Source organism: Drosophila melanogaster, chromosome X (genome assembly GCF_000001215.4).
Source record: "Drosophila melanogaster chromosome X".
Taxonomy (NCBI): Eukaryota; Metazoa; Arthropoda; class Insecta; order Diptera; family Drosophilidae; genus Drosophila; species Drosophila melanogaster.
Genome location: NC_004354.4, coordinates 1158110 through 1173858, shown reverse-complemented (window position 1 = coordinate 1173858; position 15749 = coordinate 1158110). Strand labels below are relative to the sequence as shown.

General features: G+C 44.1%; 2 protein-coding genes and 1 pseudogene across 4 annotated transcripts; 2 read left to right on the top strand and 1 right to left on the bottom strand.

Moving 5' to 3' along the window:
• Positions 1-61: 61 nt before the first annotated feature.
• CG11378 (uncharacterized protein) lies at positions 62-3031 on the bottom strand. 3 transcript variants are annotated; one of them, NM_001272191.1, is made up of 3 exons: positions 2688-3031; positions 2161-2589; positions 1119-2043 (listed from the first exon to the last, which is right to left on the bottom strand). In NM_001272191.1, exons 2-3 carry the CDS (start codon positions 2333-2335, stop codon positions 1280-1282), a joined length of 939 nt encoding a protein of 312 aa, NP_001259120.1. In that variant the 5' UTR covers positions 2336-2589; positions 2688-3031; the 3' UTR covers positions 1119-1279. The 3 variants fall into 3 exon arrangements, with proteins under 3 accessions (NP_001284765.1, NP_001259120.1, NP_569886.1); NM_001297836.1 differs by lacking the exon at positions 2688-3031 and having other exon boundaries at positions 62-2043; positions 2161-2434; NM_130530.4 differs by lacking the exon at positions 2688-3031 and having other exon boundaries at positions 2161-2434.
• Positions 3032-9753: 6722 nt separating this feature from the next.
• CR34320 lies at positions 9754-10239 on the top strand (annotated as a pseudogene).
• Positions 10240-11469: 1230 nt separating this feature from the next.
• eIF4E7 (eukaryotic translation initiation factor 4E7) lies at positions 11470-15260 on the top strand. The gene is made up of 2 exons (NM_166870.2): positions 11470-11573; positions 13727-15260. Exon 2 carries the CDS (start codon positions 13754-13756, stop codon positions 15041-15043), a length of 1290 nt encoding a protein of 429 aa, NP_726718.1. The 5' UTR covers positions 11470-11573; positions 13727-13753; the 3' UTR covers positions 15044-15260.
• Positions 15261-15749: the final 489 nt, after the last annotated feature.

The window sequence follows — 15749 nt, the reverse complement described above, 5'->3', positions numbered from 1 at the left end:
ATCATCTGGAAGTGGAAAACCCCCATCCATCATAGTTCAGCGTATTTTCTCTACCGATTTTGCTGATGTGATAGGTGCGGAATTCGCAGTGATTGATTGTTCCCGGCTAGTGAGCAAATGAAAAAGCAATCTTTGTGTGTGTGTGTGTGTGTGAGGGGGGGGGGAGGGGTTGGGGAGCCACCGAAGTCGTCATCTGCGTCCCTTTCCCGACTTTGGTATAGTTTGTTTCATGCCGAGCAAGGTAACCTCATTAACTCGGAACACAGTTCATTATAGCGGGAAAGTGGGCGTTTATCGGTAAACTTGGTTCCTGCGAAAAACCCACGAATCATCGAAGACATGTTGTACGCTAATTAATCTAGTGGAAGAAATAATTGCATTGCAGCAGATGAACTCTGTCCTAGAAATACTTTATTCTTTATTATTATTAACATCTATTCGATGTTAATAACGGTTTTCATATCGCTTATGAAATGTTGTGGATTATTACAAAATTTGGGAATAGCTGACGTCCGAAATGGACATAACCAGTGCAAAAGCAATTAAAGCACCGATGGCATTCCAGATACCACGAGTGCGATAGTGCCTATTCCAAGGCAGAGCCCGCGGTAAATACTTCAGATACAGTGGCCGTACAATTACCCAATTTCGCTGAGTAAACCCAGTCATTACGCATTACGCACGATAAGTCCGCCGTTTATATTTTTGTAGTTTCGCACTGCCGGCCCGACAACTTATCAGCTCGTAAAACTGATGAAGCATTCAATCCAGCATGCCACTTATTTACAGTTTCGCCTAAGAGTATGCCATGATCTATAACTGATTCGTGTTTCCGCTGCGGTTGTAAGGGACTAGGGACCAGAGGATCAGGGCTTATCTAGAATACCGACCCATTGTATAGATCAAATTCCTGGGGAACTACGGGCATTGAGTCACTCCAGCTAGGTGTTTGAAAATACACGCTCACTATCTTATCAGTGTTTTTAAATAAATGAAAAAAACATTCATCGATTTGCTGCCCAGCTCCACATCCAAATATAATACTGCAGTTCCGGCCAGACAACCGATATGCCGGCTGACCAAGGCCCAGCGGTGATTCCAATTGGGCGGGGTGCGTTCATCGTAATCACGTTTATTATTGGCAATTCCTTAGGAGACATTAAATACTACGGCACCGATACTCGGTGCCCACTATACACACACAAACAAAAAAAATGTCCGCAATACACAGGCGTTTGTTATCGAAAAAAAAAAAAGATTACCTCACTATGCTTTTCATTCAGGGGAGTATCAGGAGTATTGTGGCGCCCAAAAGAGTGCCGGCCAGGGAGTAGGCGAGTCCAGGGGCTGTGTTGTTGCTGGAGGCGGCCATCAGAATGGGCTTCTCGTTCGCACGTGCCTGCATCCAAGCCTGGCAGTCGGTCTCGTTCTTCACGAAACGGAAGACGGACTGAACGATATTAGCGGTGGTGATCTGCGTGCACTGCTCCAAATGATGGATGACACAGGCCTCGAAGCGCTGCAGGTCCACGCAGTGGGTGGGTGAGAAAAGGAGCTCTGGGCGGCTCATCAGGTCCGGAACTTGGCCATCCTTGGGAATGTACTGATGAAAGGATTGATTGAGGCAATTGCTAATGGCTTCCTTGTTGGCCTCCAGGCACTCGGGTCCCTGCTCGGCAATGAAGAGGGCAATCTGATCGCCGCCACGCGAACAGGCGAATCCCAAAACGGACGCTCCAATTCGGGTAACCGTCTCCTGGTGGCGCTTCTCCTCGGGGGTCAAGCAATGCTGCGCCTTGTCGTTGAACTCCTTGACGCAGGCCTCTGCCTCCGGTGCCTTGAGACAGTATTTGCTAAACACGGTGTCCAAGTCGCCGTTCGGCCTCGCCACATCCATCTCCTCCTGCAGAGCCGTCAGATTGACCACCCCGCTGATGCAGGTGCTCATCTTGGCTGCCGCCCGCTCGATTTCTTCGTAGAAGGTTGCGTTGTCCGCTCCATTTACCTTCTTGCATTTTTCACGATATATTCTTTTTATATCCTCTATAAGGGATAAAGAGATAATGGGTCATTTGATATAATAAAGATGTGATTGCAAACTCCGAAGAAAGGAGGGGAATATAGCCAGGGGACGGTTATGTCACTGTCCCAAAATCTTACCGATGCTAACGTTCGTGTTGCGGTACTCGGGTGGCAAGAACTGAGCTGAAAGTCCGCCAAGTTGGCTAGGATCCACCTTAGACGAGGCGGCGGACGAAGGAGAGGCAGTGACCTCCAGGAGCAGAGCGCCCAGAGCAGCCAGTAGGCAGACGCCGACCATCCCGTACTTGTTCATGCTGGCGATGGATGGATAGGTCGATGTGGTGGTGTTGGTGGCGGTGGTGTGCGTCTGTAGATCCGACTGTGGTTAAGTGCTGCCCGTGACTGAATGAGAACGACTTCTACAGGGCACGAAGCGACATGGCACAGCGAAACCAAGCGTCGATGACGCCGCACAGTGGGCTCAGTCGTAATCCATTCCAAACCCGATTTCGACAATCTTATCGCTAGTAAACTTCGTCTTTTTGTCTTTCCTGATAATAATTCTTTCTGAAAACTCAAGCTGATTAATCAATTTATATATTCGAGATTATTCATTTGCAATGGGGATCGTAATTCTTTGTGACCCTCGGTCGCATATTTATTACCTAAATATATAACCGAATAATGCAGAAATAGGATACAGATATCAATGATTATCACTGACAACGGTTAAAACATTTAATGTATTTCTAAAGCTCATTATTTCATCTTGTGAGTGCGCACTTTGACTCACTGTGCGATTGCGTTTCGGCTTTGTTCAATCAAACGACAGTGACATCATTCACACTTCGGCCACTGCGGCCAAAGTACAAAGTTTTTCCAGGGTCTGATTCTTTTCCGGCAATTACAAATCCTAGATAAACGCGAGTGATGATTTCTCGTCAAGTGGTGGGCCGATCCCTCTCCGGTACCAATCATGAAGAAGGTAGCGTGGAAACGAGCTCCAGAACTATTGACAATTTCGCCGAATTGTAAATTTGCCAAATTTCTAGCCTCGATAATCGGCCGTTTGGTTTGTTCATCATGCATGTTATATCTTATCGGCATATAGGTATATTTATGTACTTGCTATCGCAATTGCCGGCGGTCTCTGTTTCTTTTGGATTTTGCGTTGGTATTTGTAAAAAAAAAAATAAGGTATATTGGTTACCGGAAAAAAGTCGCTAACCGCTAGCCCCTAGCTAATTTATACGTTTAGTTTGCAGAAGTGTAATAAAATATAATTTATGGCCTTGGACGAAGTTGTGTACAAATATCATTTACATGACCTTTTATGTGTTTTATTGCCATCAAGTAATCGCGGTCGGAGATTTTACTCGGACTCGTCGTTCTTTTTTTTTTTTCAACTCATTACCCAATGAGTTCACAGAACCTGAGGCCTGACTACCAGGTATCGGATAGTTGGCAACCCAGCATGTTTGCACTTCCAGTTGAGTCGGCAATCTGCCACCGCACGGCAACAACAGCGTGGTTGAAAACTAAGAACAAAGCGTCGGTGATCGGGGGAAATGTGATTTAGCTGTTCCCCGATCGATTGTTGCGATTGCGGAATTTTTCTTGGGTCGACAGTTGTCGGTTTCAGGTGGCTCTCTGTTTACGTCTCCGTTTATTGTTTAGGCAATGGGTTTCCTAATCAATCCGCACTGAGTGCACTTTACGATACATGTACATACATGTACTATACTATATGTATATGTATGTCGTCTTGTGTCCAAGCCCACGCTTTCCCAATTTCACGCGGATTGGGATTGGTTGGGCAGAGCAAAGCAGAGAGCAAAATCTCTGGCCTGGGTAAGATTCGCCACATGATCTCGGACTCGCGTTAAGGCTAGACTAACTTTAATTGCTCACTTGCTTCCGTGATGCTGGGGCAAATCAACGTTGACTATCATAGTGCGTACACGAAACCGGTTCGCATAGCGATTTCCATCGGGCACGGGGTTAAGGCTCAGCAAATATTCGACATGACAGTGCGATTACCTCTTAGAGATCTCGACTACCTAGTTTTGTGTGCGGCAGTGTTGGGTCTTAACTTCAATAAGATTCGACTTCTTAAGAGATACTGATAAGAAGCAGTTCCTAGGCATTGACTAAAAGTACGCCAAGGCGCATGACTATCTTCAGAGCTGAGTGATGTTAAATGCAAAGCATACTTTTAAGATTTGAAATTAAATATGCAATAAGCAAGCACTCTAAAAAGGGATAAGGAAATATAAAACAATGGTAATGAAGATCAAGACAAGTATAAACGAGCAGATATGAAGCAACGAAAAAGTACATGTTAATGGATCGAACTCGGTCAGAAGAGAACAGCTGCAATAATGAACAATTATAATCAGTGGGTGGCGTTTCAAATATTGAGCATACGCCACGTTGCACTCGAGCATCGGCAGATGGGCTGCTTTTGAAGCCAAGCAAATGAGATGACCTCCTCTGTTACGCTACCAATCCGGTTAGCAATTTGTGGCTACTGCACACACACACACACACACCGCCGCCGAGGAAAACGAAACGTAGTAAATGGATCTTCAGCTGCCCCGCCCGCCAACTTTCCCCACTTTTGCCTGCTCGCCAGATGCTTTTCTTTCCGACTGCCTTAATCAGACATCGTCAAGGACTCGCTGGGGGAGGCAAGCTGGATGTTTGCCTTGCTGGTTGCTTTATGAGCTTAGCCTGTGTGCTTTACTACCCAATTAAGCTAGGAAATACATTTAGCAAACTAATGAATTATAAACACACACACACACACACACATCCGTGAGCCACCCAGCCAGCCTGTCAGTAGCCTGAAATGGGAGGTGGTCTTTCACGGCCGTCAACTATTTCTGGCTTTCGACCTCCTGACTCCCTTCCATGATAGGAGTCTAGTCGATCCTCATTACAGTGTTTGTTGTAATTCACAAGATCTTCAATATTTGGGATGTCCATTAAATCGTTTAAGCCTTTTAACACCAAAGTCAAAGGAAAAGTAATGAGAAGCGCATAAAAGGCTAGGACTTATCAACTCGTGCATCAGTAGCTATGCCGTTCAGCATATTGAATCCGCTCATCAATGCACAGTTTTCCTTGCTGCCAACTAGTTAAACATTTCTGATTCCGTACGGAACCATTTAACTTTCCTCTTCGTTAGCTGCTCCTGACACCCACCATCGCCTCCTGCTCTGGAATCAAACATGCCACGCCGAACTCAGCTTGCAGCGTGTATCCTTTTAAATGAAATTAAGCTAATTTGGGGAACAGGCAGCGCGTCATCATCGTCCTGGACGATCCAAGGGAACGGATGCCGTGGAAACGGCAACGGAACTCATTCTCGCCGAGGAGTTTAATTCAATGCAGAGGGAGGCCAACACACACACCCATACACAGAGGCACACAGCCACACACAGAACACTGGCACTAGCTCATGCATATGCAAGCCCCGCTCCCTCCGCGTACTAAATCAAAGTTGTCTGTGTTAGCCATTTGCAACACATGCTACACGTCTGTGATTCCCCCTACTTTTGGGTACCGTGCCACCTGTCCGCCGTCCAACCGTCCGTCCGTTTGGCCTGCTATTGTAATTTATTATCCTGCATGGCAAAAAGGATTTTCATCAATTAATCATGCTGATGATGCTGCTGCAGCTAGATAACACTAACGCACAGATTCCACTAACCGATGTGCCGTGGCCGTTGTCCGTTGTCCCTTGTCCGGTATCCAGAACTCGACCTAAAGCCCCAAGCTCCTTGCCTTCGAACAAAAGATTGAGGCCTGAGTACTGGACCACAAACCTGATAAATTAGTGCAAAACAAGTGGTCTAGGGTCAAGGTGGAAGGCTGGCAATGTCCCGGTGATCCCCGCCTATCTTTATTGCGAATGCAAGGTGAAGCACGGGACTCTTTCAGTCTGGCGAACTCGACTTAAAGGTCTCCACTTAGGGCATATAAATAGATTAATCAACATAAATTACAGCTTAGGTGCGTCTGTCAGAAAGCGTATAATTTAATAAATTGGGTTAGAGGTTAAAAGAAGATGAAATATTCTTCCTATCTATAGATTATTCTAATTAAAAGTTACTCAACGCATTTGTTTCGCAGCACAGCTATTTAAGATTATATGAAACTCAATACACTGCATACAATAATCGCGCTCAAACAGGCTCAAATCAAATGTCTAAATTATACTTTATTATTTTGCACGCAGCATCAAGACCTGGCGACTGGCCGGCCCCTCTGCAGGTGGCCTTGACCCTACTGACTCGCTGGCAGCCTCCTCGCCCTCGAACCCGGACTCCCGTTTGTCCTGTCCGTCCTTTCGATTCGCATGTGGTGGCCAGCAGACTAGGGTTCCGTGATTTATAGAGTGCGGTCCGGGTCGAGTCGTGTTGCTTTGGCAGTCAATGCACTCTGTGGGTGCGGGCATTTTAATTCAATGCCCAAGTAAATCAGCTTAAAGTGCATGAATAGTCTTTTCATGGACGATTTCATCAATTATTCAAAGCTGGACCACCCTAAGTAAAAGTAAATTATTGCCTGGCGGCAGCAGGGCGACTAGTTAAAATAGCTCCTGCAAAAACAAGGTCCATAGCCATTTTTCGTAAACTTTATTATGCAAAATTTAATTTTAATACACAAATAGGGCAAATGACGGTGCAGCCGGTGGAGTTGTGTTGTTAAGGCCAGGTCAACTGCATTGCGATGGAATTTTCGTTTGGCAGTACCTTTCAGACCGAATGATTGATTGATTGACTGACGCACGTACTTCACTGTTGCTCCTGGATGTGGATGGACGAATGCCAGCAGGATTATTTCTTCCTTGGCCCTGTTAAATTGCCTTATTATTTCCATCTACGGTTTTCAATTAGTGCAGTTAGATTGAGCTGTGCTCTTGTTTTCCCAGAGCCTAATGCCATGCCCACATACATGTGGAGAAGTCAATGTTGGCATTCTAAGTAATTGAGATTTGTGTATAGTAACGCAAATCACAAGGGATTTCTCGTTTGACATAGAACTTCTAACAGAAGAAATGAATGGAAATTTGTAGCATATTTGGGCAAATAGTTATTAATTTTAGGAGGACACGAACGGATAAGCAAACTAATCATTAGATATGCAGAGTCGTCTACACTTACCACACCGAGCGCCTTTGATGTTGTAGAAACAGGACGAATTTAAGAGTATTTGACATCCAAAACTTGTCTACTTACGATAACCCTTTGGAAGCTTTCCCTACGTGAAATAATTCAGCTCATTAGTAGGGCGTCCTCATCATCTTCCCAGCCGACTTCGCTCTTCTGAGTGCCTTGTTTTTAGTCAGCCACAGCATTTCAGATGCTGGGGGTGGGATTCCAGTTCGGGCGGGGCTAATTCGGGCCATAAATTTGCTGCTGTTGCTGGTTGCTGTTTGTTGGTAGCTGGTTGCATGTTGCTGCGGCTGCTGCTCCCAGGCTAACTAAGCCTCGCCTCCGCCTCGCTGATATAATGTGACACCAGCTGCTTAATGTTTTGGTTAAAAGCATTCTAAGTGAAATGCAACAGGGCGGAGACACGAGCGTGGAGTTGTTGCAGTCGACTTTCACTGCCCGCCAGCTGTAGACAAAAGAAGGTGCTTTTAGAGGTCTGGGCATGCTGGGGGCAAAGTGGGGGCGTGCCCTGCTCAGGCTGGCAATTTGCTTGAGCAAAAAGTTGCTACATTTGAGCTAAGGAACACACCTTCTAGCGCCGACAGTGGGTCGTATTCTGCTTAATACTGGAATCAAAATAGGTTTGATTTTCAATAGAAATTAAATAAATAAATACACTTGGCCTTTTGAGAAGCGCAGAGAACGGCGCTTAAAGGTAATTCAACTTCTAATGTGGTCCAATGCTTTAACTTTGAGAAGCGCAGTGAATGACGCTTAGAGGTAACTAAATCTTTAAAGCGTTGCGATGAGCATACAGTTGGATTTTTGAGAAGCGCAGAGAACGGCGCTTAAAGGTAATTCAACTTCTAATGTGGTCTAATGCTTGGACTTTGAGAAGCGCAGTGAATGGCGCTTAAAAGTAATTAAATCTTTAAAGAGTTACAATGTGCATACACTTGGATTTTTGAGAAGCGCAGAGAACGGCGCTTAAAGGTAATTCAACTTCTAATGTGGTCCAATGCTTGGACTTTGAGAAGCGCAGTGAATGGCGCTTAAAAGTAACTAAATTTTTAAAGCGTTGCGATGTGCATACAGTTGGATTTTTGAGAAGCGCAGAGAACGGCGCTTAGAGGTAATTCAACTTCTAATGTGGTCCAATGCTTGGACTTTGAGAAGCGCAGTGAATGGCGCTTAAAAGTAATTAAATCTTTAAAGAGTTACAATGTGCATACACTTGGATTTTTGAGAAGCGCAGAGAACGGCGCTTAAAGGTAATTCAACTTCTAATGTGGTCCAATGCTTGGACTTTGAGAAGCACAGTGAATGGCGCTTAAAAGTAATTAAATCTTTAAAGAGTTACAATGTGCATACACTTGGATTTTTGAGAAGCGCAGAGAACGGCGCTTAAAGGTAATTCAACTTCTAATGTGGTCCAATGCTTGGACTTTGAGAAGCGCAGTGAATGGCGCTTAAAGGTAACTAAATTTTTAAAGCGTTGCGATGTGCATACAGTTGGATTTTTGAGAAGCGCAGAGAACGGCGCTTAAAGGTAATTCAACTATTAATGTGGTCCAATGCTTGGACTTTGAGAAGCCCAGTGAATGGCGCTTAAAAGTAATTAAATCTTTAAAGAGTTACAATGTGCATACACTTGGATTTTTGAGAAGCGCAGAGAACGGCGCTTAAAAGTCATTAAATTACTGATGCGGTGCAATGCTTGTATATGAGGCACGCGAGAACGGCGCTTAGAGGTAAGCAAATTTTTAAAGCGTTGCGATGTGCATACAGTTGGATTTTTGAGAAGCGCAGAGAACGGCGCATTAAAGTAAATAGCTTCAATTTTAACATTTAAGTTCAGTTCACTGGGCTTACTTCGAACAAAAATGACTTAAACCAAGTAAAACAGTTGATCCACACAATATTAATCCACGGCGATGGCATCTTTTGACACTGTTGAGAACCTTGTGAAAGAAACTGCTACTGCTGCTTCTGCCTGCGGCTGTTGTGGCAACATCATCATCATTCATTTGCGCCCAGGTGCGTTTTCGTGTGCACTCAGTATTTTGCCGCTTACTTGTACTCGTATTTGGGTTTTGGCATGGGACTGGGCTGGGGTTCCCGGTGTCTATTGCACACCTTGTGCCAACTTTCTGCGGATCCTTGCAACGAAGCCACACGTGAGTCGCCCTATTCTTGTTTGTTATTCTTAAAACTTGCGCCTGATTCCGCTTGGCTGGTTTTGGTGTCTGCTTGAGTTTTAGTTGCTGTCTGCATTTCGTTTTTGGTTTCCGGTCCTGTCGCCTGTTTTTGGACGCATTTCCTGGTCGATGTGTTGCTCTACCTATTAAACTTGGGTATACGTAGAAATAGTGAATTTCTACTTGTAATTTTTTCAGCTTAGGTTGAATGTGTCCCTTAGCTCAATAATTAGCAAACTTCTTTAGTGTTTTTGTTTATCTGAACACAGAACACAGTTTGGGGCTTTAGTGTTTTTCCAGTACGACTTTACAAGTTTCCATCGATAAGGTCACAGCTCCAAGTCGACGGATAAAGAAAACATTTCGCCACCAGTTTTGAACAGATGTCGAGGCCGCGGTGACTCTGGCTTTTGACGGTATGTTCCGAATCATTCAAAATTCGATATGTCGGCTAGCTACACACGCCTGTTCCGCGTTTTGTTCGTGATAATTTTCATCAAGTTACTCCTCCTTTTGGGACTCCTTTTGGACAGCTACGATGGTGCTGCCCGGCTTCAGAGGCGGTCGAATGTGGATATATTTGATGAACTACTCGTAGATCGGAGGCAAAGTAAGAAAAACTTCCAATTAGGAAAAGCTTTCGCTGGGGTCAGAGTGTATTAAAAGTGTGTCAATATCAGAATGTACATTTAAGGAGCCCACCTACCATTTTAGTGCCTTCTTGGGAGCAGCGATTGGAATGGATCCGCGAGGAAATGCATTCGTTTCCGCTGAAAGAGCTCCTGGCCAGAAAAAACAGACGATTGCCTTCAGTGAAGTGCGGCCCCGATATGATGAACATTGATTTTCATTGATAGCCCTCTGCCAGGCTATTGATGGCAATAGTCCCATCCACAGATCCCAAGTTCGTGGTATGTGTGAAGGCGAGGGATTTTCCAAAAACTGAGGCTTATTATATGCACCGCAAGTGCAAGTGCGTGTAACGCTGTATGCATGTATTTATGGCTTTTAAGCTGTGCCAAAGTTATTTAAATTACTGATATCTGGCTTCTTTGTGGGTTTATCATGTGATTATTTGGGCAAGCAATAAAAGAAAATGCTGTATTTTGGCACAATATTCTTCATGATTCCGTCTATGAGTTGCCTACAACAGCTGTTAAGTTTCCACGGTTGTCTGTTAAGTTGCCTGTCCCTCTGTTGCTCGATCGAGCAGGTCCTGGGAAATCCTTGTCGTTTGCTTCAGTCGGCCACGAACTGTTGGTCGGGTTGGAGGTGGACTCACCGACGCCACAACCGCCCTCTGATTGCCTTTTTGATGCATTGGGATGTTTGTATTTGATGTGTTGCTTTTTTGCGTAATGCAACTGCTAACGACTCTTTAAATATTTTACACGATTTAGCATTTCATAATGATAATACCCGCAATCCGCTTGCGGGGGGCATGCGTTTATGGTTCAATTTCAGTTTATGCATTCTCATAATGCTTGATGATTTCAGAATGCCGTGTTTGCATTTCAACTCCAAATGACTTTTTCAGAGCGATTCATTCGCTGGCAAAATGCAAAAATGCACATAGAATTTAATTTAATTTGCGCACACTCATGCACCATTTATCCACTTCTAATTAATTGCATTGCACAAGAACACAAAACGCAAAACATTTGAATGCGAATGTCTGAACGGACATGAACAAATATACAAATGTGAACAAAAACACGCTCAGAGCTAACTGAACTGAACTGAACAGGGCAAAAAGCGACACAAGATGAAAATATTCATTATTATTTGGCCAAATTGCGAATTAATGATATGAGCAAACAGGCAGGCCATAGTGTTGTTGGCATGCAAATTATGGCAGCGCGCAAAAACAAAAGCAATGCAATTTTTTAATTAAATGCTTTAGCTGTAATCCAGGAGCGCTTAGTGGAGTTCGGATTAGGCCATATACTCGCGAATCCGATCCCAGTGATGGGAAAAAATGCAGAATAGTACCGAAGTGGGACCGGACTTTTGTTACCAAAAGTCATTTTTCAGAGCAAAGTAAGTCTAGAAATATAAATCAGTTTTGGACGACACTTCGTTGTGAGAACAACCGGGTTTTAGTCAAATTTTATTTACAAAACCATTGCGATTTATTTGTTGATATATTTTGATTGACCTAAGCGGTATTCGGATATTCGCAGTGCGTTAGGTAAGTTGTGTAGACCCAATTCGTAGTGATTAATTATGGCATTAGAACTGTTCGTTGGGTTTCTCCTCCTTCGTCATCTTCGTTTACAAATAAGGTAGTGTGTTCCTTGTCGTATGTAGTATGTCTTGTCTGTCGGTCAGCTTAGATTTCATTGGCTGCCGCCGATTACTGGGAATCCCCGAAAGTATGCAAAAAGTTGGGCTAGAGCAATTGAGCGGATTGACGGTAGTGGGGATGGAGCTACCCCTGCTTAACCCCATCACCCGTCTAGTGCAACCGGCATACAAGAATACGAGGAACAAAGTTCAAACTAGCCAAACAAAACAAAACAGAACAGAGCTGAACTAAACTAAACAAAACAAAACAAAACAGAGCTAAACAAAACACACACAACGCAACAGGGAGCTGCTCATGTTTTTTGTTAATTAAAATTGGCATAGCAGCCGAGGGGAAAGGCAAGGACTGGGAACAACATTTTTGCATTTTCATCAGTTTTTCGAGGCAGCTAGCAGTCAGCAGCCGGCATTTGAACATTTCAACATTTCGGCATTTCAGCCAGCGACGATGGCTCACAGGTCATAGGTCACAGAAGGCGAGCACAGATGCCAATGTAGAGTAGTCCACCTTCCTTCAACTTCCTTCCCACTTCCAACGTTCAACTGAATGAGTGCCACTTCCTCGCTGTGTGCATATTTACCTTTAGAACATTTACTTTTTCAACAGACGACAACCGACCCGTTGAGGGCGAGTCCTCGATTTATGTGCTGCCAATAAATTTGCCCAACACTTTGGCCCCGTCTAATGCAATATTTACATCGCATCGGGCCAAATAAAAAATTGCATCGATAGGAACTGAGAAGGGCGAAACTGCTTTGCGGGAACTGAGAGAAATCCAAGGTGCCTTCTATTGTGGCTTTCGACTACTCCCATAAGTAAATTATTCATTGAAATGAATCTAGATCGCCAAAGTACAGTGACATAAAGATTCAAAAGCAGTTCATTACATGCTATAATCTAAACTACTGTCGCGATAAAATTTAGTTGATCTCTGTAATACTTTCGCTAAGTGCACCCGCACGTCTTGTAGTTTCTGTTTCTGTTTTGGCCCTGCTTTTCATTTTGATGTCATTTAAGTTAAAAGAGGAACATTTGGAAATGTCGGGTATGAGATCCCTAAACGGCTTTTAAGAAGGAAAACCTCCTGCAATGTGTTGCCTTTGTTGTTTCCCTAATTTGTATGGCAGAAGTGAAAGGAGATTCCCATATCTGTACAGTTCTTAGCCCATGCCAAGTGATACAAATGTACATATGAAGTCCATGGTTAAGGCACAGATATTCCATTAAAACAAAATCGGGTCAAATAAAATGGCCATAAACTGCTTGCCAAAAGCGTGAAAGCACAACACTCGCTCAAAGTCCAAGTCCGCTCAAACATTTGCCACGCCTTGGATTCTGTTTCTGATTCCAATTTCTGATTGATTTTTTCTCACTCATAAATTCGAGTCCTTTTGACCCCATTTTAACTTATGGCAGCCAGAGTCAAATCAAAGTTTGTTCTCCTGGTGGTTTACTTTTGTGATGCCATTACATAAAGATTCCTTCGTCCGCTGCATATCGTAAATGTAGAGAATTTTTAATGATTTTAAAAGATGCGTAAATACCAAGGCATCGTAATCTTTTCTATCGGAGATTTTGGCGTGTGAAAAACGCTTTTACTCGGTTATTTCCAAGGGGCAAGCACAACTTGACCCAGCTAATAAGAAATGCGTGCTGTGTTACCTTACACCCGTGTGTTTGGGGTTTTGCACCCACTCAAATCATTCAGTTCGGGGGGTGTGTAAATATTTGTTGCTAAAGTTGCCAACTTCTGCACACGTCCCTTGGTCTTGGTCAGTTTTTCCTTTCGTGCTTCCAAAGAAGAAATTTCCAGCTCACGTCTTAGAGAAAAGGGGCATGTTGGCTTGTTTGCCTCATTAGTCGGAAGTTCAGAAAGAGCGTTTGGCTTGGCTTTGTGGATTCATCATATATATAATTGTATAGGAAGCTACGAAAATGAAAGATCCCAAAAATCGCCATTATATTAACCCTTTTTTTTGTTAGATTTGTTTGTTTAAACATAGCGCTAACCTCGCCATTTCCGTATAACTCTACAGCCGTTGCTGACCTCGAACAAAGCCGCCATGCTTCCCAACAGCTTTTACAGGATGAGGGACTTTGCCAATCCGAGAACAATGTTTAAAAGCTGTGCGAACAACAATGAATATCCCACACAAGGTCCCCAAAAAGTGGAGTCACCAACTGATGTTACCCAGCCTGCTGCAGCTCCTCAATCCACTGAAGATACTCAACCAGAAAAGACCCAAGAACCGATGAATGATCCAAACAAAACGTCGCCATCAGAGCCCCAAAAACGTGGCAAGGGGAACCGGAAGGGCAAGAAGAATCAAAAGAATGCGCCACGCACTCCCAGTCAGACGAGCAAGAGCAGTCGAAGCAACAATCCGGGCAAAGATGGAAAGTCGACGGGAAATGATGACAATGAGAAGGGTAAAGGCCAAGGAAAACAGATGGTCCAGCAGAAAGAAAATAGCCCTGAACAGGAGCAGTCGACTAGTGCACAATATAGGAAGAATGTGCTCGACAAGGATCTGCAGGACAAGAAGCTAATCGAAAAGAATATGCAGGGAAAGATAATCACACAAGAAAATCTTTTAGGGCAGAAGGTCCTAATGCGGTTATCCGAGCAGAAGCTTTTGAGCTTGAGGCTCGAGCCCAGGATTAAACAGAACACATGTCCACCGGCCAAAAAAGAAGATGCGGTGGTCGCTTTTGACAATTCACTAGAATTTCTGTCACTGAACAATAAATGTGATGATGATCTGACCATCGCGGCGGAGAACGCCGAACTTTTGGAGGTCGAGGATCCTCAACATCCACTCAACAACTGCTGGACTCTGTGGTATCTAGAGAACGATCGAAATAAAAGTTGGGAAGAAATGCTGCACAAGGTTACAAGCTTCGATACCGTGGAGAAGTTTTGGAGCCTGATCACTCACATCAAGCCCCCATCCGAGCTTATGCTGGGCAGTGACTACTCCCTGTTCAAGAAGGGCATTCGACCCATGTGGGAGGATGAGGCCAATGTCAATGGAGGACGCTGGGTCATCAACTTGACCAAGAGCGCCAAGATGGCTCTGGACAGTTTCTGGATGGACGCCATGCTCTGTCTGATTGGAGAGGCCTGTAAGCACTCGGACGATCTTTGTGGCGTTGTGGTCAATATTCGCGGAAAGTCGAACAAGATCTCTATTTGGAACGCTGACGGGGGAAATCAGACTACAGTCCTTGAAATTGGACGCATTTTACGCAAGGTTCTACGCATGGACAACATATACGTGCTGGAGTATCAGTTGCACAAGGACTCCAAGGATAAACTGGGATCAACTGTGAAGAGAATATACACTGTATAGGTTCTCATCAGACAATTGCGAATCGAAACATTTTCAGTATTTTCGGTATTTTTTCACAAGAACTTGAAATGTCAAGCAGGTGTGATCAGCCATCGATCGATAGTTAGTTGGGTTCCAAATCTCTAGTCAAACCATCCGTACACGTACACGTTGTACATAAAAATTTGAATGTTGCTCCTATAGAGCGACGAAATAAATACATAACTATTTGGTCAAGAAGTTGTTTGTTTTAAAGTGTGAAATTGGAGAGTGTTGGAGAGAGACTGCGAAATGTTTCTAACTATGCACCTTCTTTACTAATTTAACCCGATTCCAAGAACATGCAACATGGTTTGTCTCGATTCCTGAGTTCCAATCGGTGTATTGGATGTTCTTTGTCTGCTCCACTGCTAACCATTGGGGCGGGCATTCAGAAGTTGGTTGCTAGCTTTTTGTTCGCTTTCACATCGGTCAGCGGACATGGGACATTTGGACATTGGACATTGGCCGTTGGACTTATTTGGCGCACGGCGTCACACAACTTGGCCGTGCTCAATTGTTTGATTTATTGGCATTTATTGGCAGTTGGCATTTTATTGTGACTGCTTTGGGTGACCACGTAAGGGGAGCCAATGATGTTGGAGTGGAGGCAGGTGCGTTCTCCTGGCACTGAATTCCTTTTGTTGCTGTTCTTGGCCACTTTTCCATTTGACGGGCTTTAATGTGC